This window comes from Dendropsophus ebraccatus, chromosome 12 (genome assembly GCF_027789765.1).
Source record: "Dendropsophus ebraccatus isolate aDenEbr1 chromosome 12, aDenEbr1.pat, whole genome shotgun sequence".
NCBI classification, from domain to species: domain Eukaryota; kingdom Metazoa; phylum Chordata; class Amphibia; order Anura; family Hylidae; genus Dendropsophus; species Dendropsophus ebraccatus.
Window position 1 is genome coordinate 13173366 of NC_091465.1, and position 27749 is coordinate 13201114.

The 27749-nt window shown below is 42.2% G+C and overlaps 1 protein-coding gene across 4 annotated transcripts; it reads left to right on the plus strand.

The window, feature by feature from the left end:
* LOC138769574 (membrane-spanning 4-domains subfamily A member 4D-like) lies at positions 1 to 27549 on the plus strand. 4 transcript variants are annotated; one of them, XM_069948137.1, is made up of 9 exons: positions 1 to 81; positions 1724 to 1792; positions 14602 to 14694; positions 18411 to 18579; positions 20111 to 20233; positions 22067 to 22123; positions 23619 to 23792; positions 25159 to 25275; positions 27266 to 27549. In XM_069948137.1, exons 4-9 carry the CDS (start codon positions 18415 to 18417, stop codon positions 27365 to 27367), a joined length of 738 nt encoding a protein of 245 aa, XP_069804238.1. In that variant the 5' UTR covers positions 1 to 81; positions 1724 to 1792; positions 14602 to 14694; positions 18411 to 18414; the 3' UTR covers positions 27368 to 27549. The 4 variants fall into 4 exon arrangements, with proteins under 4 accessions (XP_069804238.1, XP_069804239.1, XP_069804241.1 ...); XM_069948138.1 differs by having other exon boundaries at positions 11 to 77; XM_069948140.1 differs by lacking the exons at positions 1 to 81; positions 1724 to 1792 and adding an exon at positions 13181 to 13200.
* Positions 27550 to 27749: the final 200 nt, after the last annotated feature.

Genomic DNA, 27749 nt, shown 5'->3' on the forward strand with positions numbered 1-27749 from the left:
AGGAGAAAGGTCCAGAAAGAGGGCGGAGCTATACTAATGAGCTTCCCTCTGGAGGCAGTTGTGACAGGAATTCCTGGGTAGGTGAGTGCAGCTGTGGTGGGAGTAACATCCTCTGAGGGGACTACATCCTGTGAGGGGATTTACTGGAGTCAGCATAACAACTAATCAAGATTAGTACGCCACATGTACCACCATACCTCCAGATTAACCTCAATGACCCATCTCTGGCCGTCGGCCAAACTGAGAGATATTAAGCATAAAGAAACTGTTCAAATTATATACAGTACTTGTTAAACAAGTCACCATTGCACCTCACTGCCGCCACTCCCTGTTGTCTGATTTTCTCTGCACCCCATGACCTTCAAGGGCTTCTTCATTTACATCTCCTATGGGCTCACCGGACGATCTATGGGCTCCCTGCGCAACCCCCCCCACACACACACACACACACACGCTCTTCTCTGCTAGCTGTTGGCGCATGTAAGAGGGGGGCGTCAGCACCAGACTTAACCCCTAAAACATGGCTTAGTGCATATATAGTACATGTCCATTGACAGGGCACTAAAGAAGGCAAATCTGGTATTGTCCAAAAGTAAGATGTCCCAATGTTTCTAAATTAGTTTCCTTATTCTGGAAGTCTCCGAATCATATGTGCAAATGAAACGTGTTTTAAGGCAGTTTTGAATGTAAATTACAGCCAACAGATTTACTTTAACCCCTTGCCTCCGCAACCTGTTTTGCCCTTAATACCCAGGGCCTATTTTTCAAATCTGACCTGTCTCTCCTTATGTAATGATAACTCTGCGGTGCAAAAAAAGGAGTCCGTGGAGCCTCGGTTGCGAGTCAGCCAGTTATCCCTAGCCTGTTGCCATGGGGTGCCTCGCTGATGGGGAGAGCACCACATTACCCTGACAGGTAGCCCCTTAAGTCCCACTCGGTTGCGAGTATTAGAACATAAATAGGGAAACACCAGGGTGGCCCCTTTTGTGTCAAAATCTAACTCAAGGTGCGAGTATTGTGACATGACAAGCGCTTGCCAAGGCAGGCTTCCACCCACAGACAGCCGTTTCGGGGTTTTTGCCCCTTGTCAGTGTGGGGCAGGATTCTCGCTAGTTGGGGCAATGACAAATCAACCAACAAAACACAGTAATCACTGAACTCAAGGAGAACAGTGAAAAAATTCCAATGAAGTACTCAACAAAGAGTCTCCACTGATGCTCCCAAAAATTTGAATATGCAAAAAGGAGTCCGTGGAGCCTTGGATGTGATTAGTTCTCCATGTCGAGAACTAATTATTATTGCAACATCTACAACATGTCTGCTTTATGGTGATGTCATTTGGTGAACGTCCTTTTACTTGTTAGGATGTTAGAGGGCTTCGAAATTTTGCAGCAATTTTTCACATTTTCAGGAAAATTTCTAATTCTGATTTTATTAGGGACTAGTTCAGTTCTGAAGTTGATTTGTGGGGACTGTATGTTAGTTACCACCATAAATCCCTCCACTGTAAAAACTGCACCCCTCAGAGTATTCAAAGTAACAGTTCATAAGTTTATTTACCCTTTAAGTATTTCGTAGAAATTTAAGCAGGTTGGAGGAGAAATTTAAAATTTTAGTTTTTTTGGCAGATATTCCATTTTAATCCATTTTTTCCCTCTAACACAGCAAATACTAACTGAGAAATGGAACTCAATATTTATTCTGCTTATTCCAATGTTTCTAGAAATCCTCCATATGTGGCCGCACTGCGTCACCTGACTCAACCACAGACAGCAGACATGACAGAGAATTGGTAAATTTTGGGGCCTTTTTTTATTTCAGTTTTTTTTTTAATTCATTATACCATGTCACAGAGGCCTTGCGGTGCCAAAATATTTGAATATTCATAGAAATAAAGTCCGATCTTATCTCAGCATAATATAGTCTGCATGATTCATAAAGATTTTGTCTCATATGTGCTTAAGGGTTAATGGAAGAAGGCCATCTCTCACCCTTTATTTCTATGAATATTCACTGACACTGTGTATGATATTATGCATAAAGGGGGATGTACACAACTTAATCACTGTTTTTGAAGATTGTTTATATGATTATGTAATTATGATGTCACTGAATATGGGCTGAGCTTATGGACTTTAAAAACCAGCCCCTTCCTTTACATGTGTATGTGTTGTTTGAAAAAGGTTTCATCGAGAAACTGAAACGTTGTATTGCACATTATGGGTGAATAAATTCACTTTATTATCCACTATTCCTGGAGTGCCGCCTCCATCGCTTTCATAATATATATATATATATATATATATATATATATTTATTTAACTTATTTATGTATTTGTGTTCATGTGTGTGTTTAACTGTGACTAACCCACCTGGAGCCGCACAATCGCTCGCACAGCTCCAGGGGGGTCGGAGGGAGCAGATCTCCCTCCGGATTCCCCATAGACGCTGCAGTCCCACGGTCTGCGGCGCCTATGGGGTTAACTGCCCAGGCGGAGGCGTGGCTCCCCTCCGGGCAGGGGCAGCAGGAGGAGGCTGTGTCACACAGCCTCCTCCTGCTACCCGATCACCGCTAAGGACAGCAGGGGGAGGCAGGGACAGCCTGACGTTCCTGGAACGTCATGTTGCAGGAACTACCTGCTTTACATGACGTTCCAGGAACGTCATTTTGAGGCATTTTCCCATGTAGGAAAAAGCTAGCTTTTCTGTCCTTTCTGGATGCCAAAACTTTCTGCTTCTGCCAGTGGCATAGCTACCATAGAGGCAGGGTAGGCAGTTGCTAAGGGGCCCGTGCAGGAGGGGGGCATGGGGGAGAAGGTAAGAGTGTGTGTCCTTCTGCTTAACCCCTTATGTACTGCAGTGTGTAAGTGACCCAATGTTTACTTACATGCTGCAACACAAAAAAAAAGGGTTAACAAGCAGAAGACAGAGATCTCTGTTTCACTTGACCGGTAACCTCTAACCTCTGTTCTCCAGCTGCTTGCAGGAAAGGAAAATGTGCAGAGCTCCTGCAGGGGTGAGGGGCTATCAGTGCACCAGCAGTAAAGCATATATATATGCGTAGGGGAGGGGGCCCCTTAAAATTTTTTGCTATGGGGCCCCGTGAATCCTAGCTACGCCTCTGGCTTCTGCCCAGGAAACCCAGTGACCATGAACACAAAATACTATGGAAAGGTATTATTTTTACTTTTTTTTCTCTTTTTTTATTTTTATTTTCCTTTTTGCTTTAAAGAAACATTTTCTACATCCAAAATAGTTTAATAATGTAAGAAACAAGGGATTCAAGAGTTTGTTTAGTTTTGGAGGGAAACCTTTTTTTTAATAAAGTTTTTTGTTTTTGTTTTTCAATGTGACTTGCTTATAGTAGATGCCACAGCCCACATTTTGAAAGGAGTAGCCATGGTCTGAGGTATACAAACATTCAATATATTCTTCATGGCTTGAATATTTTGCAACTGATGACTCCAGTTCTCAGAAGCGCAGATCAATATAGTCCCAATGAAATAGTATTAATCATTGTATGTGTTTATACAGAGGATTTCAGCTCAAAATGTGCCTATAAAGGGAATCTGTATTGGACGTCACCCACTCCAGACCACCAGTACCATTCTGTAGTTTTCCCTATGCCATGTCCGGTCCCGGGGTCTACCTCCCTCCTAGGGCCAGTATTATGGTTAAAAGCAAGTTTTGTTCCAGCGGCATGGTGAGAAGTCAATGGGGTGGGGCCAAGAGAATCCATTATCTAGGCCTGCAGTGCCTCCCCACCTTTATCCAGCCCATGGACGTACCAATAAAGAAGAGAGGCGGGAAGAGAGGCGCTAAAGGCCTAGGGCATGGATGTTCTAGGCCCGCCCCAATGACTCCACCATAAAAAGTTTAAGGGTTCATGCACCCAGCAGAGGACATATGGCTCCTTAGGATGGAACTATATGATCATCATGTGATGCCGCGGAGGTTTTCCTGCAATGCTGTGTGTATGAATACATCCCATCATGGAAAAAGAAGAAGAAAACGGGGCGCCTCCTGGTGTTGTGGGATAGAACAGATGTTCTGGAAATGGTGAGTGTTACAATGGAAGTACTCACCTGGTGGAGTTGTGCAAAGCAACAGGCACAACTCTATGATGAACACATGGATAGCAATACCGCAGCTCCTCCTGGAAACACCAACATGGAGGTGTGTAGAAATCTATAGAGTTAGATCTGCAAGGGATCTATGGACCATAGGTAACCCAGGTATAGAAAGGGCGCAGGGAATCCACAACGGGAGGAGTTCACTCCGGGACCTTTCCAGGTAGACCAATTCGACGGATGTAAGGTTAAAACAGTATGATTTATTTGGCAATGTGTTTCAGCCAGCCGCTTACAAGGTGGCCTTTCTCAAGCAGAAGAGAAAGGCTTATACCTGGGTTACCTATGGTCCATAGATCCCTTGCGGATCTAACTCTACATTCACTCTATCATAGACGTTTCCTTGTGATTTCATAAGATACCAACAGAAAAAATATCCTAACTCCTGCATATGAAACTGGAAACATTCAATGGTGGAAACATTCAAAGGTACAATGGTGGCATCAAATACTTCTATTAAAGGTCCACTTTGTCTCTGTATAAGATGAAACTACAGTAAATTTATGCACTTAAGACCTGTGGAGGAAGAGGAATGTGACTATTTTTGTCCATTTACTTTAATTTTCACATTCGTAAGATGTATTGTAAATCTAGATTCTCATTTCTTTTGGTAAAAAGCAGAAAAGTAGCAGCCTTACCCTTTAAGAAATGCATATCCTATGAATCATGTTATATATTTACCTTTATTATAGTGTTGATATAATGCAAATAACCAGAAGCCTCATAACGTCCCATGATGTCCTCCAGGTGATCACATGAAACACCTAGCAATAAAAGATACCAATGCTTCAAGTAGATTTGCATTTTTTCATACTAGTCACAGGTTCTCTAAATGTTTGAAACCATATTTGTCCTTCTCTGCTGCACAGAATTTGGGGGCTTTCAAATCCAGGTTTTCTTTTACTAACGTCAATGTGTGGATTTTTGCCGCAATTCAACAGAATTGGGTCCTGTTTTTATGTAGTTTTACATTTTCAGGGTCCCTCAGTTAAATACATTTGTTACCACTAGTGATGAGCGAGTACTAAAATGGTCGGGTGCTCGGTACCCGAGATGAATATTTCCCGATGCTCGGGTGCTCGTTTCGAGTATCGAACCCCATTGAAGTCAATGGGAAACTCGAGCATTTTTACAGGGGACCCAAGCTCGGCCCAGGGAAGGTTGCGTGAAAACTTGTCAACCTCAGAAAATGATGGAAACACCACGGAAATTGACAGGAAACAGCAGGGGCAGCATGCATGGATGCCTCTAAGGCTGCCTAATCACACCATTACGCCAAATTCTGGTTTTTGGAGGTTGTCGTATAGAGTCTGTGTGTAAGTGGTGCTTTATGGTGTATGGCACTTGTTACACAGGACAATGAGCAGTAAGGGTTGGATATGGCTGCACTAGAAAGCAACCCTGCAGACTGGCTGCAGATGACAACAGATACTGGTCAGACTGGTTTTTGGAGGTAGTCGTATAGAGTCTGTGTGTAAGTGGTGGTTTATGGTGTATGCCACCTCTAAAACAGGACAATGAGCAGAGAGGTTCTATGCAGCTGTACTACAAATCACAGCAATACAATGTACAACAGCAGCAGCACCAGCCACAAAAAAATAATAGTACTGAGGACTTCTTTGGGGTCTGTATGCACCACCTGCTATCTCCTTTCTGGCAGCAGTCAATCACCACAGTGTGCAGCTAAGATCGTGGTAGCTGCACTCCAAGTCCCACCCAGCAGCATGGAGTACTCCAAACAAAATAAAAAATTTAAGGTGCTGTTGGGTTCTTTGTCTAGTATCCCTGCATACAGGAACACTAATTCCCTCCCTAACGCTCTCCCTGACATGCAGCAGCTCTGTCCCTAATCTCTCACAGCATGCATGTGAGCCGAGCCTTGCCGGCCCAGATTCTTGTATGCCTGGGTAATCTGATCTGGCCAACCAATCGCTGCTATCGACATGTATGCGTCCCACGTCATCGCACGATGTACCAAAGAGTCTCCTGCATGTTTATTGGCTGAGAAATTGCGCCCAAACTTGCAGGAAAAGGATGATGCCATTTTCTCGAGTATCGCGAGATGCTCGTCCGAGCATTGAGCACCTTAGAGTACCTTAATACTCGCTCGCTCATCACTAGTTACCACATAATGGTAACAAATGTATTCCAGCATGCCCCCATGCATACACTAGTAAGCTGGTGCTTTGCGTTAACTCATAAAACAGCTAATACTAGGACTGGAAAGAGCCAGGTGCCGGCAGACATGGACCATTAAAAGGGGAGGTCTGATTCTGAGGTGGTTACAGGCTGGTAATATTAGGCTGGGGAGGACTAAATTGAATTTCTCTTCCAACCCTGGTAGGGGCAGGCTGTTACTGCTTGGTTTGTATCTGTCCTAAAAATAGGAGGAATTTATACTTGCTTTTTCTTTTTTATTAAAAAAAAAGTTAGGTCCTCCCTATTTTCAGTAACCGGACAAATTTACACCAACCAGTGACTGGTGCCAGTGCCTGGATTTATATTTGCCCTCGCCAGCCTAATAACGCTAGCAGAAAAGTTCACCAGTTTTACTGTTTACCCAGCCACAATGCCTAGTTAACGCCTCTCTCTTTGCCAGTGAGAGCAAGTACTAATCACTTCATGTCTCTCAGCAATGGGAGCAATGGTTCCACCTCTATAAAAAGGATAGACCTAGACAAGTCTAGTCAGAGAAGGTAGGAGCCTGGCCTCTGGCCAGTGCTCTTGTCTGGTAGTTTACCTCTTGCAAGCCAGCAAGGCAGCTGTAGTTTTCTTTACATTTTAAGTCTGCTGAGGCCTAATCCAATTCAAGAATCCCATAAGTGTCTGTGAGAAGAACACACTACATGCATATTTGCTGAGTTGACTCCAGTCATGTAAAGCAAGTCACCACTGTTTCAGTTCTTGCTGTAAGGATTCATCTACATTCTTATTCATCTTCAAAAACAGGGTTGGAGAAATAGCTCAAGGGTCTCCTGGCAGCGGCATCCTTTATTAGCCCTCCAGTTGGAAACAGTGCTGATAGGGTACCACATTGCCGATTGTGTTCTTACATAGGTCCCACTGGGTATAATGTGACAGATAAAATGTAAAATTTTTCTGTGAGTATGATTGTTCTCAAACCTTAACAAGCTAAACTGTGAAGATCCTTATATCCTCACATCCTCACTACATAACAACTTATTCTGACTTATTCTGCTTCTGGTTTTTGAGTTCTTGTAAAATGTAGATCCGACTATAGAATATATTAAACATTACAGTAATTTGGCAAACTGCTCAATATAGGTAGAGACTAAACAGAGAGGTGGCTGGGATTACAGCCAAGCTTGCTGTATGCTTTCATAGCTCCCATAGAAGTGAATAGACATTATGGAATAAATTTCGAAAAAGCAAGCTAAGAGAGTAAGAAGAACCTCAGAACACAAGCTTAGCTCTTTCCAGATCACCTCATCAAGTGGGCAGGAACAGCCCCCCCCCCCCCCCCCCATTTCGAGTAAAGGTGTTAATCGTGTATTAGAGACATACCCCATTAAGTTGACTATTATATCTAAAAGATGTTAGGAAACAGCAAAGCAATACATTTCCATAAAACATCAAATTTAAGGAGGCCACCCACCCAAAAATATAGGGGACAAGTAAGAGACTCCAGGAGACCCAACCTCCGTATCCCCTGTCGATCTCCAGATCAGCATCCGGCTTCTTTGTTATGAATACAGCCGCAGGTACTCGGCTCTCTCCAGTGGCTCCATGGAGAATGAATAGAGAATAGAGCAGCAGGTCACATGCCGTATCCGCAGCTGTATTCATAACAAAGAAGCTTGGGGGCGATCTGGGTTCAGAGGTCGGGAGGGGGGGACAACTTTGCTAAAACCTGGAATCAAAGATAGATAGATAGATAGATAGATAGAAGATAGATAGATAGATAGATAGATAGATAGATAGATAGGAGATAGATAGATAGATAGATAGATAGATAGATAGATAGATAGATAGGAGATAGATAGATAGATAGATAGATAGATAGATAGATAGATAGGAGATAGATAGATAGATAGATAGATAGATAGATAGATAGATAGGAGATAGATAGATAGATAGATAGATAGATAGATAGGTAGGTAGGAGATAGATAGATAGATAGATAGATAGGAGATAGATAGATAGATAGATAGATAGATAGATAGGAGATAGATAGATAGATAGATAGATAGATAGATAGATAGGAGATAGATAGATAGATAGATAGATAGATAGATAGATAGATAGATAGGAGATAGATAGATAGATAGATAGGAGATAGATAGATATTTTATCCAATTATTTTTATTTATTTATATTTTTATTTATTTATTCATTCTTCTTTTTTATTTCGATGACAGAGGCATGAGCTTGTAATTGTCCGATCTATTACAAACCAAGAAGTTTGTACTCAGCTGCTTAAAGAAAAATGCAAGATACATAATCTCTGTGAAAGTCTTTCTAAGGTTTTCAATAGGAAATCAAGAACAACTCTGGCCAAAACGTATTTTTTTATATGTTTTTACATAACATACAAGAAAAGACAAATTGCTAATGTACACTAATTATGGGAAATGCACCTATATTGCTATTTCCCTTAATTTAGTACATCAGACAGGCTTCAATTTCTCTAAAAAACCATGACGTCACAAATCGGGTGTACCTGAAGTGTCCAGAAGGGGGTGCAGTAGAAGGGGGTGCAGTAGAAGTCTATGTAGTGTAGTGTCTATGTAAGTCTATGTAGTGTAGTGTCTAGTAAGAGGATTTTTTACAGTACAAAATCTTTTATTGATTTTTATGGAATAATTTGGGGAGCTTTCCCTCTGCTGCCAATGATGAGCGCTCACACTGGAAGAGAGGGAGATGGACAGCACCAAGCAGGGAGGGAGAGAGGTGCCCGTGCATCTAATTACCTCCCCTCCCTCCCTGCACGATGCCGTGGGCCAGATACACGCTGCACTACTCCCCCCATTACCTGCTTATACTATGAGTGCTCCTGACCCGTGCTCAGACCGAGGAGGAAGGGGGGAAGGTAGTTAGATGCACGGGCACCGATATCCCTACGCTTCAGGTATTACACCCGATTCGTGACGTCACAATTTTTTAGTGAAATTGAAGCCTGTCTGATGTACTAAATGAAGGGAAATAGCACTATATGTACATTTGCTGTAATCAGTGTATATTAGGAATTTGTCTAACTTTGCTTATGTAATAACGTATTCAATAATACGTTTTGGCTGGAGTTGTCCTTTAAGAAATCCTCTCCTAAGACCATATCAGGTTTATCTCACAGGTATTGCTCCATGAATTGTCGGGAATCAAAGCCGTGGACATGATAACGTTTATGGGCACTGGAATCTAAGCATCTGAATTGATTGGTAAATTTGAAAAGTACACATCTCTAACTCAGCTCACAATCATTACCACTTGATGACACCGGCTGTACATGTATGTCATGTGGTCACAAGTAGTAATGGAGAGGGCTCTGGAGTTTGGCACTTTCTATACCTGGTGGCTCCCAACTGCTTTTAGCAAACAAGGATTGCTGCTACTAGACATGCATTATTGATGGTGGTGCAGCCCAAGGCTTGTACTAGGCTTCCGTGGTCACTGCTGTAACCAGTAATCAGTTGCTACAATAGAATGCCAACCTAAGAAATCAATATGATGCTAAAGACTTACAAAGCCTAGCAATAGTATGCTATGTAAAATCAAACCATCGCTCATACAAGTCTCCTAGAGGGACTAAAAATATGTAAAAAAAAATAGAGATGAGAGTGACAGCCCATTTACCCATAAAAATAGGCAAAATTCAGCAGCATTCAGTGGAGATATAATAGGTTGTCCACCTTAAACTAACTTGTCCCCTATCCACAGGATAAGAAACAAGTAAGAGATCACGGGGGGGGGGGGGGGGGGGGCCATAGCCCCCGCCGATCGCCACCCGGCTCCTTTGTTATTAATACAGCACATAATACGGCACATAATCCATGACTCACTCTGGTCCTATGGATCCTCTGGAAAGAGCAGAGTGCTGCACTCAGCTCTCTCCAGCGACTCTATAAAGAATAAATGGAGCCGCCAGAGAGAGCCGAGTACAGCACTCATCCCTTCCTGGCGGCTCCATAGAAATGAATAGAGGAATAAGGGGACAAGTTAGTTTTGGGTGGACAACCTCTTTAATCTTCAAATAAGCTTTCTTGCATATACAGGACAAGCGGCGATGTTTCGACCAACAGTTGCTCTTTAACAAGCATACGAGTTCTCCAACTTAGAGGGTATGTATGTTCCAAGGTAAAAACAAGTGACCAATAACCTAAACAAGTTCAGAGTAAGTGCACAGTGTGATCGTCTGTCAAGTCCCTTCCTCCTGACCTACCAGAGGCCTATTCTAGAAAGTGCCCACCAATGGAGTGTCGAGTCACCTTAAAGGTCCTCCACCATTGGGGGAGTAGTCACCCTATATTGAAAGTTTGGTCAGGCCTAGCCTGACCAACAAAAGAAAAGTGCCTCAGGGCCTGGCCTTTGTGGCCAGGTGCCTGCTCCTGCCAGAGACTATTCTTTTCTTTTTATTTCCGGCCTACAAGATCATGGCCTGATAAAATCCTAAGAGGGGCAACTACCGCCCAAGGAACTTAACCTGTCTGGGGTGACAAAAATCGCTAAGTATTTGTCAGGAAGTCTTTAAGCTGTCCAGACTATCCCCAGTGGTGGCAAAGAGCAGATAAAGCTGATGTACCCCACTGAACTTTCGCTTAATATCCCCAGGTAATCTTGAGGGATTAGTTACCCCTGGTTGTTCAAGCCCGAGGCCCGTGTTAATGGATCTGGCAATCTGTGATCCCTTTCGGCATGGAGTGATATTCTCTAAACAAGAAGCGCTCCACTCTCTTCCTGTCAGCGCACAGTGCGAGGAGGATTGACAGGCAGAGAGACCACTAACCACTGATTTAAACATTTATTACGGGATTGGAGTTTTTTTGTTAATGAAAAAAAAAACGTTTTTTAACTGTAACTTGAAGTCTCCCTGGGTGACTTCTATGATTACTGCACTGATTTCTCATAGATCAATATCAATGCAGTACATATGAAATGCATTGATCTCTGAAATCAGTGCTCGATTACTATAGGCTGCTGGAGCCCATAGTAAAGGATTGCCGAACTGGGATCAGCACCATAACGCCCAGCTAATAAGTACGGTCCCCGTTACTGTGTGACCCCTCTCTGAACTCCCTTCCTCGGACATACAGTACCTTACATCATGGGTCATAAAGGGGTTAATAACTACCTTTTTCAGGGCACAACATTGGGGTTGTCTCTGCTAAGGGACTGGTGGCTCTGAACATCAGTGGGACATAAGGAGGGGCGTTTAAAAACGTCCACAGATTCCAACTTCTTTTCTTAATAAGGAAAGGTTGCTAATTCTGGAAGGGATAGAAAGGCCAGGACAAGTGTCCTGAACCAGTGGGATCCACAGATTCCGACCTCAGTTCACACTAGGGAAAGGTTGCTGACTAGAAATTGACCAAGTGTCCTAAAACAGTGGCATCGTCTGTGCTGAGGAGCTGGTGGCTGTCAGAATGTGAAATGAATTGGCGCCCATTGACGGAAATGTGTGCCTGACCCACGCTTTCCATCAGTCTTCTCTGCTGTGTTCGCCATCTCACCCCTATACCCCTATTCGACAGAGGGGTGAGCAGTGTTGGCTAATATTTTGGGGGGGGGGGTTGTAAAAAGTGAGGGGCACAGGGAGGCCGGTCTAAAATTGGCTTTTTTTGCGGATTTAAAGCCTGCAGCAGAGCAAAACAGTGAGTGAGGACCGTGGGAGATCGGTCACCTGTGCCTGAACCGTGCACCAGGGGGCCTTGGGGCGGGTTTGGGAGTCCTGTCTTCCATCTGTAAAATGATATCTGTCAGGTGTTACACTAAAACTCTCCTGGGCAGCCAGTGTACCTAAGTGAGAAATTTGGGTCCAAATATAATTTTAGGAGTTTAGATGCTTATATATGAAATTCTGTAATAATGACTGGTCATTTTGGGGGATGGTCATCATTTCGCAACCAAATAACGGCTGTCAAACGGGCAAAAAAGACATTAGGGGAGATTTATCAAACATGGAGTAAAGTGAAACTGGCCCAGTTGCCCCTAGCAACCAATCAGATTCCACCTTTCATTCCTCACAGACTCTTTGGAAAATGAAAGGTGGAATCTGATTGGTTGCTAGGGGCAACTGAGCCAGTTTTACTTTACACCATGTTTGATAAATCTCCCCCATTATGTGTTCAGGGCCTATGCCAGTCAAAAAATGTACTGAATGCCTGGAGTGTCCAGTACAATGCCTGGAGTACAATACGTTATCTATATAGAATGGTATGGGCATGTTTTTGATCAATATATTAAATAATACATCATATAACCTGTTGATCAAAAGCAAAACATATATATATATATATATATATATATATATATATATATATATATATATATATATATATTTCACTATGCAATCCACCAGCATTAGATGGGATCCTAACCCTAAACTGATTTTGCATTCCTACCCTATCATGATAATGGGATATGGGACATAAAGAATAACATTGCACATCATGCTATAGCTTTTATCTGAATATAAAAGTTTCTAAAGTGTACTTTCACACAGTTACCAGCAGATGGCGCAGGAATCCATTTAATAATGTAGTGTAGATGTCCTGTAAGAGGGAAGCAGGTGAATAAAGGGAGCGCTGCCATTAGAAGAAGAATAAGGAGGGAACAGATGAATGAGGAACAGTAATAGATTAAAGGAAGGAGGAAGCGGTTCTGGATATAGCTGACGCTGCTCGGTTACATCAGCTAAGACACTCATACTCCGTCTGTTACCCATAAAGAACGCCCAAAGATCTCATATACTAGGAGGGATAAGATTTTATTTTTATAATAGTTACTAGTAATATTATATAATATAATATATTCTATCAATTCTTCACCTGCAGTAATAGTGAAGCCGTGATCTCAGTTGGAGGCACATTCAGTCATTTCCATCTGATATTGAATGGTAAATGGTAGAAATAAGTCTCATTGTTGATATGTTTTCTCCATCAGCAGTAAAAGGAAATAGAGGAGAACTGCCCGGTCATCAGATTGTCCGATTCATGTCCGTCCTGTCTGATATTCCCTCACAGGCCGCTCCTGGTGTCTCAGAGGGTTACCAGATGCTTTATTATTATACACTTACTATGGGCAGCAGTAAATGTCTATTATAACACGTCATGTAATAACTATAACCAGCTCTATATAACCAGAGGACATGTTCTTACCCCATAATATAACATGAACAGCTCAGAAACACATGACCGCAGCTCTGATCTCTTCTTCCTGCACCGATCACAGAGATCAGCAGCAGAAAGAGCCCAAGCTTCATGTGTCAGGCTACTTGAGGATTAAAGGCTGCAGCGACATTTTTTTTCTTGCAGATCAACTGGTTTCAGAAAGTCATAAAGATTTGTAATTTACTTCTATTTAAAAATCTCCAGTCTTCCAGTACTTTTCAGCTGCTGTATGTCCTGCAGGAAATGGTGTATTTTTTCCCAGTGCTCTTTGTTGCCACCTCTGTTCATGTCAGGAACTGTCCAGAGCAGAAGAGGTTTTCTATGGGGATTTGCTGCTGCTCCGGACAGTTCCTGACATGGACAGAGGTGGCAGCAGAGAGCACTGTGTCAGACTGGAGAGAATACACCACTTCCTGCAGGACATACAGCAGCTGATAAATAAATAAGGTAAGATTTGAGTTTTTTGTAATAAAAGTAAATTCAAAATCTGTACAACATTCTGAAATCAGTTGATTTGAAATATTTTACCCCTTTAAATGTATTATTTCATTACAAATACTCTGATATTTTTGTCCCCCCCCCCCCCCCAAAAAAAAGTAAAAAGTATCTGGTAAATAAATTGACACAACTGTTATCTATAGAGAAGCCTACGCTATCTGTACAGACTGATGTCCGTGAAAGCCTCCATGTCTGAAGCTACGTGACTGCAGAGCCTGTTCTGTCCCCGCTCCTTCACATCCTCTGAGGCAACAGAGAAGAAATCTCCGGATATGTCTTCACTCTTCAGATGACATCACACCAAGTCCTACAGGTTATAAACCTCGTACAATACCATGTACCAATCTGTCAGCAGTCGGTGCTCCTGCTGTGCTCAGCTCCTTGTCTGGACGCAGTGTATCCAACTCTCAGAGGTATCCGATCTGCACACTTCTCCGACTGTGGGTGTAAACAAGAATGTTATCATCTACTGACAGCGAGCGAGGGCCGGGGAGATGGTGAGGAAACACGTATAGCAGACAGCTACAAATTAACCATATATATATATATATATATATATATATATTGTTTTTAGTTTTTTTTCCTTTTATTGGTTATCATAGAGAGTTTTGCATTTCTTTCCATGACAGATGCTGCTGCTGCTGCTGATTTGACGCCTTTTAGATTCTGAGGCAGAATTATCAAGACGAGTCCAATACCCAAGAGAGAATCCTCGTGTCAAGGTACAAGGTGTCGTATAACTTAGGCCGGGTTCACACTGCGTTTATGTGCATCCCTTTTCCATTAACTTCCATTTAAAAAAAATAAAATAAAATCAAAATGCATTTTTTTAGCGTACACAAAAAACATGGTCGACTACTCTTTTGTGTACCCTAAAAAAAGGATGTTTTTTTTTATAATGGAAGACAAAGGAAAAATATATCAAAACATGCACAAAAAGGCAGTCTTTTTTCCATCCGTTTTTCTTTTTTTTTTTTTTCTTTTTTGCATAAACGCAGTGTGGACTCGGCCTTAGTGTTGCTGATTTTCCGCGTGTTTGTGTTTAATTTGTTTGGATTTTGTTTAATTTGATTTGAGCGTTTATATGGGGGGCTTTTATTAGGGGAGGTTTTTATTTGGGGGATGTTTTTATTAAGGGGCGTTTATTAGGGAAAGTTTTTATATGGGGCGTTTATTAGGGGAAGTTTTTATTACGGGTTTTTTTTATTAGGGGATGTTTTTATTGGGGGGCTTTTACCAGGGGAGGCTTTTATTAGGGGAAGTATTTATTAGGGGGGCTTTTATTAGGGGAGATTTTTATATGGGGCGTTTATTAAGGGAGGTTTTTATTAGGGGGGGCTTTTATTAGGGGAGGTTTTTATTAGGGGGCTTTTATTAGGGAAAGTTTTTATATGGGGCATTTATTAGGTGAAGTTTTTATTAGGGGAAGTTTTTATTATGTTTTTTTTTATTAGGGGATGTTTTTATTCGGGGGGATTTTATTAGAAGAGGTTTTTATTAGGGGAGGCTTTTATTGGGGTGCGTTTATTAGGGGAAGTTTTTATTAGGGGGCTTTTATTGGGGGGGCTTTTATTAGGGGTGGCTTTTATTGGGGGGCGTTTATTAGGGGAAGTTTTTATTAGGGGGCTTTTATTTGGGGGCATTTATTTGGGTGTGAGGGGGTATTAGGGAGGCTTGCATCTGAATGGAAGAGGGTCCACTGTGCTGGCAGAGAGAAAATCCTTGAGGCTATGTTCACACACTGATCAAACAACGGCCATTATCTGTGAACAGCTGCTGTTTAAGACCTCCAATGGACGGAATTAATGATCAGAATCATTAGTTCTGCCCATAGGTAGCATAAAACAAAGGGGAACGGCCATTGTTTGTACATAGTGTGAACATAGCCTAAACTAGGATAGAGAGGGAGGGCAATGCAGAAGGTAAAGTTGAACATACCATAGTTATGAGGGGTCAAAATATAGAGTATATAGAGTATATAGGAAATATAGGCAAGATAGACAAAGGTAAGAATACAGGGGGTGGAGAAGTGGACTGCAGGGAAAGGACAGAAGAAGATTTGGAATTTACTTCTATTAAAAACATCTCCAGCAGAGATGAGCGAACCGGGTTCGGGTTCGAGTCGATCCGAACCCGAACGTTCGGCATTTGATTAGCTGTGGCTGCTGAACTTGGATACAGCCAATGACTATATCCATGATTTCCACATAGCCTTAGGGCTTTATCCAACTTCAGCAGCCACCGCTAATCAAATGCCGAAAGTTCAGGTTCGGATCGACTCGAGCATGCTCCAGGTTCGCTCATCTCTAGTCTCCAGCCTTCTCTCCAGTCTGACACAGTGCTCTCTGCTGCCACCTCTGTCCATGTCAGGAACTGTCCAGAGCAGCAGCAAATCCCCATAGAAAACCTCTTCTGCTCTTCAGACTGGAGAGAATACACCACTTCCTGCAGGACATACAGCAGCTAATAAGTACTGGAAGACTTGAGGTTTTTTAATAGAAGAAAATTACAAATTTCTGGCACTTTCTGGCAGGGGTTTATTAGAGAGAGAAAAAAGGTAAACTACCCCTTTAACACTCTTTTAGAAGGACAAAGTAAGAAGGAAAGGAGGAGGATGTCCGTACGTTAGGAGTGGTATGAGAGGAAGTGTGGAAATGTAATAATATGTGATAATCGTGTTGAAATGTTGATTGGGGTCATAGTTTTGCATCATCTGTAAAGGGGAGAAAATTTCTTTACTTTTTGTAAAAAAAATTTATGGGTCAGTATCCGGGACCCAAGAAGAGAGGTTACACTAATGGATCTGGATATAATGTCACTGTCCGTGAAAACCTTGAAAACCTTGATCACTATACAGTTACAATAGGCAATTCATTTACAGAGCTAAGCTATAAAGGTGAATGGTCGCTTCCCGGTTCCTGTACAACAAATTTTTGACCCCAGACCAGACAGCAACAAAAAATTAGAGCCCAGACTTCTTGCTTACTGAGTCACATAAGAACGTTGTCCATGTCACATGGTACACTATGGGGGGGGAGGGTATTAAAAGGCTAAAATGCATTTTTAAGGCGCAGATGGGCTTGATTGGCATAAAAATATTCGCAAATGGTCTATTTGCGAATATTTCATTCGCATCAGGCCCATCTGCCGGGGTGTGGAGGGGGTGTCCTCAGGCTATGCTGTTAGCGCTCAGGGCATCCTCTCCCAGACCTGATCACTAAGATGTTGTTTGTTTGATCAAATAAAGAAATCATGAAGACTTCGTAAGGGTGAGTGTCTATATTTTCTACTGGATACTATATTTATAAGACTCTATAATTATTTTCTAGTCCCCCTACTGGATTCAGTCATGTGGGCGTCTGATAATACTGTCGCATTATTGGGCTTTGTTCACAAATAATAAATCAGTCAGTATTTTTGGTCAATATTGGGTTGAAAGCACAAACAAATGCCATTTCTGATCATTTCTTTTCATTTCTAATTGACTCTGGCTGCAAATACTGACCAAAATACAACAAGAAATACTGACTAAAATACAAAAAGAAATAATGACTAAAATACTAAAAGAAATGCTGACCAAAACACAAAAAGAAATACTGACTAAAATACAAAAAGAAATACTGACCAAAATACAGCAAGAAATACTGACTAAAATACAAAAAGAAATACTGACTAAAATACAAAAAGAAATACTGACCAAAATACAAAAAGAAATACTGACCAAAATACAAAAAGAAATACTGACTAAAATACAAAAAGAAAAACTGACCAAAATACAAAAAGAAATACTGACCAAAATACCAGGCCTCATTTACTATTTACTATTTTTTATTATTGTGGCGTAGGCCCTATGTAAATCTTGAAGGTTTTTCACGGAACAAAACTAACACCCGACCATCCCGCCACACTAGAAGTGGCTCGTTTTTAGAATTAAAAAAAAAAACATTAAAAAAATGTCGGTTTGCTTGGTAAATCTTTGATTGTGGTGAGTTTTAAAGGACACACCCATGACACACCCACAACACGCCCATTTGTCAGATTTTTAGACAAAAATAACCGGTTTGTCCGTTTTTTGGAGAAAAAAAAATCCCGTCTTTAGTAAATATATTGGGACACTAAATCAACAGGGAAAATGGATTAAAAAATAAAACAAAAAACTTTGCTGCCAGAAACACGTCAGTAAATCAGCCCTACTATGTTTACCCAGCCTTATACTTCTGTATTACAGTTTATTATGTTGACCGGCATCCTATCGGGCTCCTGTACTAAGAGGAAACACATAGTGGGGGCTTCATAAGGTCCCTGGCTGCCATAAAACCGTCATCACAATGCAATCTCATGGAGGGGAGGCTGATAGAGAGAGTTTCCTCCCTTGGTCATTTTTGTGCGTTTTATGCATAGAACGTTCCTGATCTGTTGCTTCTTGTTGCCCCTTTAGAGCCATGTCTCCAGCGGCTTCAGATACAAGAGAGTCTGCGACCATCTCTGAAGTGAAGCCACAAAGTCATCAAGGGAATGGACCTGAGGGAGGACTGGCCTCCAATGCTCCATCCAGCAGGCCCGCACCATTTGCTGCATTTTACCGCGGAGAACCTGAAGTTCTGGGGGTGAGTCCATATCATGTAACTGTTACTAGAGATGAGCCGGTGAAAAAGAATGACTGCAGGATTGGTGTACACAGGGTTTTCTTAGTCTTCTAGGGTGTATTCACACATTTTACAGTAAAAACGGACAAAGGATGGTGAAAAAAAGAAAAACTGTGTGTGAACAAGTAAAAAATAACGTCCGCTGTTTGCAAAAGAAAATAATTGACATGATCATTATTTTGACGTCCGCGCAGATAACGTCTGTCATTTTATACCCTGTGGGCATTGGACGTCCGTCATCTCATAGACTTCAATGCATTGCAGTCAGTTAAAGTGCGGCAATAACGGCCGTCTTTTTAAATAGAAAAAGCGTTTTTTGACGTTGTGTGAACACTAACAGTATAGTCTATGGCCCTGCATTCTTGCCGCCGATTTTCATTCCGCTGCTAGACTATATTGACGGCCATATTTAACTGATTAGCTGCAGGTAAAAAATAAAAAACAGCAACTACTTACCTGCCCCCGCTCCCTTGTTGCACTCTTGCTTCAGTCTCCTGGTCCCTGCTCACTGATGGCCCGCTCAGCCAATCACTGATGGCGGCAGGACAGCACACTGACTGGCTGAGCGGGCCATCAGTGAGCAGGGACCAGGAGACTGTAGCAGTAGTTTATTATTTTTACCGGCAGCTAATCAGTTGAATATAGACGGACGTTCATTCTTTGGATGGACAACGGAATCCGTCCGTGCATAGAATGGAGTCTATGACACGGACAGAGAGGAAGACATCTTCATTATTACCTAGACAATAAGGAGTTCCTTATGTGTGTAGGAGTGAGAAGGACACCAAGGGGTGCTATCACTGTAAACACCTTTAATCAGAGAGGGTGCCCCCTGTAGTCACTGTATGTAACTGCACTGTGATTACTTATGCTTTGTGTGTATACCTGATTAGGATGGGCCTCTGCAGCTGTAAATATATACATTAACTGGGGCGTGGGGGAGGATGTTTACTAAGGACTAGGATGTGTTTTGTCTTTACCCCCCATTCTAAACTCATAGCTCAATGTCACTAGAAATATAAAAAAGTGCACCTGGACTGCAATGTAGGACTGAATAAGGCAAGGAGTAGTGGCTAGTGGACTTTCAGCTCGGGGGTGCTCTCAATAACAGTAATACATAATGTAAGTAGTAGATAATAAAGTACACTCACCCATAGTAGATAATAAAGAGGCACTCACCTATTGATGCTGTATAGGAGAGTCCTGTATTCCATATTTTTAGATTAGTAGGGAGGGAGGGAGGTGCAGCAGACGTGTACTGACAATGTCGTCCTTCATTGTCAGGATGTGTCTGCTGCACCTCCATCCCGGCTAATCGGAAGTTATTAAATAAAGGACTCTCCTACGTAGCATCGATGGGTGAGTGCCTCTACTTTATTATCTACTACTTGCTACAGAAATGCTAGAATGTTTTTACATCCTTTCTGTAACACTTGTTAGTCCCCTATGATCATATTAATAATGGTTGAAATAAACTTCTCTTATTTTGCAGACAACACAGATATTTTCCGGAATGGTTCTTATATCCCTTGGCATTCCTATTATATTGGCCTCATTACGAAATTATTTCTTCCTTATGATGTATTCGGGTATCCCATTATGGTCTGGAATATTGGTAAGAAATACACATTAAGTGACTGTCCAGATGGTGCTTAGCTACTACTGCTGCTTGACTGCTTTTTCATCTAAGAGTCATTCACACTACATGTGTCGCTATGACAGGTGTCATTTGCTGCATGCAATGCTATGGAATAGCGCACAAGCCGGTTATATTCAATAGGTGGCAATACAACTCCTTGCTTACATTTCATGGGCCCGACAGTCTGTACCTGCAAACCGAATTACCCATTAAAGCGTCACTGTCATTAATTTTTTTTTTGCAGAAATTAATAGTACAGGCGATTTTAAGAAACTTTGTAATTGGGTTTATTAGCCGAAAAAGGCATTTTTATCATGAAAAAGCAGTTTGAAGCTCTCCCCCCTGTCTTCATGGTTGTCTATGGAGAGGAGAGAGATGAGGCACCAAAACAGGACAACAAAGAGTTAATTTAGGTACATCACTGGGCTATCTCCTCTGACAGTCAGCACTGACCTCTCTGACCTCTGAATACCACTGTCAGGCAGCTCGGGGCTGTGTAATCCTTTGTTCTCTGCTCACTGCTGCCAACTAATCTCCCTCCTCCCCCCTCCCCTCTCCATAGCACAGACAGATCCGACTGATGAAAAAACAGTCGAGATTTCCTGATTCTGAGCAGTGGATGACAGAAAGGAGAGGAGGGGTGGACCTGGGGAAAGGCTTTTTACATGCAGATAATGCCATATTTGCCTAATAAACCCAATTACAAAGTTTCTTAAAACCGCCTGAACTATTGATTTCTGCAAAAAAAAAAAAATTAACGACAGTGACTCTTTAAATCCTAAATTAATTTAATGGCCAATTCTAGCAAAAGAAAAAGAATTACATTTTAAACATAAAAAAATATTCCCATTGACTGACAACAAGCAGAGAATTTCACTATTTCTGTAACGAAACAGCACCACACTCGTCTATTGGCTATACCTGGTACTGCAACCCAGCCCCATTCACTGGAATGGAAATAAGCTGCAGAAACCCCTCATAGTCACTAATGGCAGAATTTCTGCAGAAAATATAAAATGTCATTAGGAAAAACAACAGCAAAAACATATCAAAACTTTTGATTGGTCACTGGATGGGTGAAGTGCACCATTATGTCCTTCACTCTCTGTCTCCATTACAACTCCTGGCTTCTCCTGGCTATATGCACTGGAAATAGACAAAATACACCAAGGAGCGCACATAGCTGCATAGGGATGTAAGTGATAGATATACTAGTTGTAACACCGCTCGGTGGTCGTGCTCTGAGCATGGCATAGGGGAGATATCAGCAATCTGCCGCTCTTCCACGTAGGGAGAAATGCAGGAACAGAATACACAGATGGCGGTCCACCGGCAAGGAAAAGACCGGGATGTATGGATGCTGATTGTCAAGGACGTCTAATACGGCATCAAGGATGATGAGAGTCGTAGTGAATTTAAATAAGGCTTTTATTCAGACAACGCGTTTTCCTTTGCCCCCCCCCCTCGGACCCTGCCAACCTGAGAATGAGAATAAAGTCATACTTACCTGTTTTCTGACGTCCATGGAATCTTCTGCCTGCACCATTTTGTGTCTATGCCGCCACTAGTACAGGGGGGCTGTCCTAAATCATCACAGCTTGCTTAGCTCCGATTGGCTGAGCAAGCTCTCAGTCATCGGATGCTCCCAGATGGACAAAGATGGAGTCAGGGTAAGTATGAAAGCTATGTTTTTTTGTTTTATAGAGCCATAGAGTTGTCCTTTATTAATACTAGAGAATATTTTTAGTTTTTTTTTCTTGATTGTTACTGTGAAATAAAAGCCTATCTTATGTTGTTTTCGTGTTGTAGTATATTACTTCCGGATCGCTGTCAGTGGCTGCGTCAGTGAAACCAACAAAAGGAAAGGTAAGAAAAAAAGGTGGAAAAAAAGAGTCTTTAGTAGGTTCCCCATGCGTGTGAAGAATTATGCTGGGTTTACACAGAACGATTATCGTTCGAATTTGCACGTCAACGATCGAATTCGAACGATAATCGTACGTGTAAACGCAGCTCCCCTCTTCAGTGCATTGATTGGCTGAAGAGGAGCACTGATTGGCTGAAGAGGAGCACTGATTGGCTGAAGAGGAGCCGTTTGAAATTCCCGGCTCTCCTCTTCAGCCAATCAATGCACTGAAGAGGGGAGCCGGGGATTTTTCGTTATGAAAAAAAAAATCGTTACTCCGACATCGTTAATCGTACGTAATTATCATTTCGTGTAAACCCAGCATTAGGGTCCTATTACACGGAGCAATTTTTAACGATTAACGACTAACGATAAACGATCGCAAACGAGATTGTTTTTCGTTAACCTGAAATCGTTCACCATATTACACAGAATATGGTCGTTAGATATAATCGTTATTGGGATCCTATGATCGTTTATTTCTTCTGATCTCAGCAAAACAATGGACAATGTGCAATTACGCTGAACGATTAGTGAAAAAATTAGGAACTTGAGCGAACAAGTGTGGAATTACATCGAACGATTAACGATAGTTTTAGGTTCAGATCTAAATCAACAACGTACAAGCGATTTTTCAATCGTTGCCTGCAATTACAAAGAACGATTTAACGATTATTCGCACGATAATCGTCCCGTGTAATAGGGCTCTTAATCAGGGTATTTTCTGGTTCATGGATAAAAAGCCCTAAAGGGGTACACCAGAGGGGAAAAAATTGTACAGATTTAAAAACTGCTTCTATTAAAAAAAAAAATCTCCAGTCTTCCACTACTTATCAGCTGCTGTATGTCCTGCAGGAAGTGGTGTATTCTTTTCAGTCTGACACAGTGCTCTCTGTTGCCACCTCTGTCCATGACAGAAACTGTCCAGAACAGTAGCAACTCTTTCACTCTGGACAGTTCCTGACATGGACTGAGGTGGCAGCAGAGAGCACTGTGTCAGACTGGAAAGAATACACAGCTTCCTGCAGGACATAAAGCAGCTGATAAGTACTGGAAGACTGGAGATTTTGTAAGTAATTTACAAATCTATATAACTTTCTGACTCCAGCTGATTTAAAGTTTTTACTATGGCTGGTGCTGAATGACTTCCCTAAATTATCTGGTCGGTGACAACTTTAAAGGGGAACCTATCAGCTCATTTATTCTGTAGTCTCTGATGAGTCCATGAACAGTGGCAGATATGTAAGAAGTGAAAGCAGCAAACAACCTCTAAACCTCTGAGCTTAGTCTTCCTCAGTGCTGATTTGTTTATTATTTCTCCTACAACCCCTTTAAGGGCGCGTTCACACGTACAGGATCTGCAGCCGATCTGATGATGCAGATTTGAAGCTGCAGATCTGCTGCGGATCCTGCATGTGTGAACGCATCCTAAGTAACGATTTCCATTGTGTGTTCCAGATAACGGCGAGCTTGGTGATGAACATCTTGAGCTCGATCTCTGCAGTTTTTGGAGTAGTAGTTATGGCAATGGATCTTTTCCTGATAGATGTGCTTTACTACAGGACCCTGCGGTATTTCTTCTGTGCACAATATAACAGCGATTTTCAATGTATCGGAGAGTTCAAGCCCTTGGTAAGAATCATTTGCATCTTATTCCCCTCCAGTGTTAAACCCCTACTATGTATGCACAGCACCATGTACAGTATGAGGCCGGGTTCACACTATGTAAGACAGCGGCCGTTCTGTGAAGCCGGTGTCAGCAGGATGAACTTCATTTATTTTGAATTGTGATGCGAGCACATATATTATATTCGGGTGTGTCTGCGTTCCAATTCACCATAGCCAACAATGTAAAGTGCGGCCAAAGCCGGACTTTACATTGTCTGCACTGTCAGTTTTGTGCAGCCACTATTCAATGTTTTTGAATCATTTTTGAATAGTTTTGGGTGTGGCTGCAAGGAATCCCAGACGGAGTATATACACTACGGCCGGGATTCCATAGTAATTAAAGCAATCTGCAATTTAATTAAACAACGTCCGAGGTTGCAAACCTGCAACTATGGCCGTTGTTTAATAAAATTATACGTTGTGTGAAGTTAGTCTAAAGGCTATGTTCACGCCTACGAAAAGGAAAGAATGTTTAGCTATGCTTTTCAATACGGAGAAAAACCAGTCCTTATGTAGTTTGCTTTAGTCCCTACCCACACACATCCAGCGAGACAAATTTAATGGTGCGTTTACACAGAAAGATTATCTGACAGATTATCTGCCAAAGATTTGAAGCCAAAGCCAGGAACAGACTATAAACAAAAAATCAGGTCATAAAGGAAAGCCTGAGATTTCTCCTCTTTTCAGATCCATTCCTGGCTTTGGCTTCAAATCTTTGGCAGATAATCTTTCTGTGTAAATGGACCCTTACAGTTACCATCTGGCACAATTTGGCTTCCAGAGCTTTTGATTTTCTCGATTGTAGTCTGTAGTCTACAATTATGGAGTCACTTAAGGCCCCATTACACAAAACGATTATCGTTTTGCCGATAATCGTCTTGTGTAATAGAAGACAACGATCAGCCGACATGAACGACAGCAGACGGCCGCTATCTTCTATGGGCTGCCCGGACGATCCAGCAATCACCTAGGCTTTATAAGGTTATCCAGTGCTAGAAAAACATGGCCACTTTCTTCCAGAGACAGCACCGCTCTTGTCTCCAGTTTGGGTGCAGGTTTTGCAACTGAGTTCCATTGAAGTGAATGGAGCTTAATTACAAACCGCACCTGGAGACAAGGGTCGTGTTGTCTCTGGAAGAAAGGGGCCGTGTTTTAGCGCTGGATAACGCTGTACAGAGGTGGTAGGAGTTTTTTTAGTTAGAATGAACCAATGACATATACTCTTTCCGTAATCCTTTGGCAGTTTTCTCTACAGTACAGATCCTTCACCTACAGTCATGCAGATTCTTGGATGGATTCTTCTACAGAAGTTTCTCTTTCTCTCTTTCAGCCGGTTTACGTTACTGTTATGGTATTTATGCTACTGCTTTTCATGATGATGATGTTCATTACCATATCCACAAGTGTGTTTGCCTGCAAAACCGTCTGCAGATCTTCCAACGTAACGGTAAGTTACAAATCGCATTGTCTATGGCGTAAGGGGCTTGAGGTAACTTCCATCAATCCTGACAGGACAAGTGGCTGTAACATTAAGCCGGACTCTCACACACACTCACACACACACTCTCACACACACTCACACACACACTCTCACACACACTCTTACACACACACTCACACACACACTCACACACACTCAGACACACACTCACTCTCACATACACGCTCACACACTCTCACACACACTCTCACACACACACACTCTCACACACACTCTTACACACTCTTACACACACTCTTACACACTCACACACACGCTCTCACACACATACTCTCACACACACTCACACACACACACACACACACACACACATGCTCTCACACACATACTCTCACACACACTCACACACACACATTCTAACACACACTCTCACATTCTCACACACACACTCTTACACACATTCTCACACACACTCTCACACACACACTAACACACACACTCTCACACACACTCACACAGACTCTCACACAGACTCTCACACACACTCTCACACACACACTCTCACACACACACTCTCACACACACTCACACAGACTCTCACACACACACTCACACACACACTCTCACACACACTCACACACATGCTCTCACACACATACTCACACACACACATTCTCACACACACTTTCACACACACACTCTCACATTCTCACACACACTCTCACACACACATTCTCACACACACTCACACACACACATTCTCCCACACACTCATGCAGAGATACAGTATGACTCCACACAAGTTCTATGTGAATTAAACGAGAAACGTTTGCATAGTAAGGGCCAGTTCACACTGAGCAAGATCGTCGGAATTCTGCGGCGGAGATTTCCGTTGTGGAATCCCGCTGTGCTCAGTGTGCTGCTGTAAGTGAATGAGAGGTTGCGCGCTCGTCCTCTCCTCTCCGCTCAAAGAACTAACATGTTACTTCTCTGAGCGGAGAGCGGCAGCAGCGGACGAGCGCGCACCCTCTCATTCACTTGCAGCAGCACACTGAGCACGGCGGGATTCCACAACGGAAATCTCTGCCGCGGAATTCCGACGATCTTGCTTGGTGTGAACTGGCCCTTAGCCACTAGGATTTTGAGTGCAGCCTCGGGATTTGAGCCTGGAACTTTATGAAATCATACAGTGAAAGCCCACCCTCTTATCCCGACCTGTGATGGATTTTCAGACCTAACCAGATAGGATTATTCACCCTTGTGCACTCACAGTACTAAATACTCACATTGAAAAAAATCGGTGATTATCAATAGATGTTTTCTTGGCAACGCAAGGATTTTTCTTCACTGTAATCTGAACATTAAGCATAAACAAACAATATTAACCCTTTAAGGACACGGTGGATTTTGGCCTTGAGGACCAGGACAATTTTCATTTTTACGTTTTCACTTATTGCTCCTCTCCTTCTAAGAGCCATAGCCCTTTGATTTTTTTTTTCACCTAAAGGGCTGGTTGCACATTATTGTTTGTGCCACATCATATTGTTTTATTAGTAAAATGGGGGGGGGGGATTTTAACTTTTATTGGGCTACGTCATATTTTTTAAAACTTTTTTGTACAATTTTTAAGTCCCCCCCTAAGGGACTAATACAGGCAATCACTAGATTGCATACACTGGTCAATGCTATGCCTGATCCAGATGCTATGACCAGACTGCCAACTGGACTGCATGGAGGTAAAAAAGCATTACACCTCTGTCAATAGGGCAAAACCATGTGGACCCCCGCAGTCACATTGCAGGGGTCCCTTTACTGCCACTTAAATGCCACGATTGGCAGCATTTGAGGGGTTAATAAAGGGCTGGAGATACATTTACATCCGATGTCGGGAAGGGGTTAACGTCATATACATACAGAGCGTTTGTACGTGTACTCTTACGACATAGTAAGTAATGTATTGTCATATATTTTTACTATATAACCGGCTCTATTTCAGGGTGTGGTCGTCTATCAAGCTTCAGCTATGAAGGAACCTGTCACAACTATAAATGTTCCCATTGACTCTCCAGCAGTCGGGACATCTGACTTAAAGACATGAAGCCAAGGTCATTGTGATGTTACTACAGAAGAATACAATCAACTTCAATGGCCAAATCCTTCTATTCGGCCTGTGACTTGTGGCCTGTGCAGTATTACATGTTATATACTATCACCAGCATGTATTATGTTTTATATCACCCATCCAAAGTATAACTTGTATAGAGCTGAAAGAATAAAGCACAGCGTTATAGTAGTTCTCACTTATTATAGCATTGTATACTCTTCAGGTGCTGACTCCCACCAACAACTACAACCCGCCAGCCTAGATGTGGAGGCAATATACCCAAATATCAGACATGAATTAGGCCCATAGGTCAGCAGACACTTTTAGAGCCCCAAAGGAACACAATATGCACGCCACAATGATTTTGTACCCACCA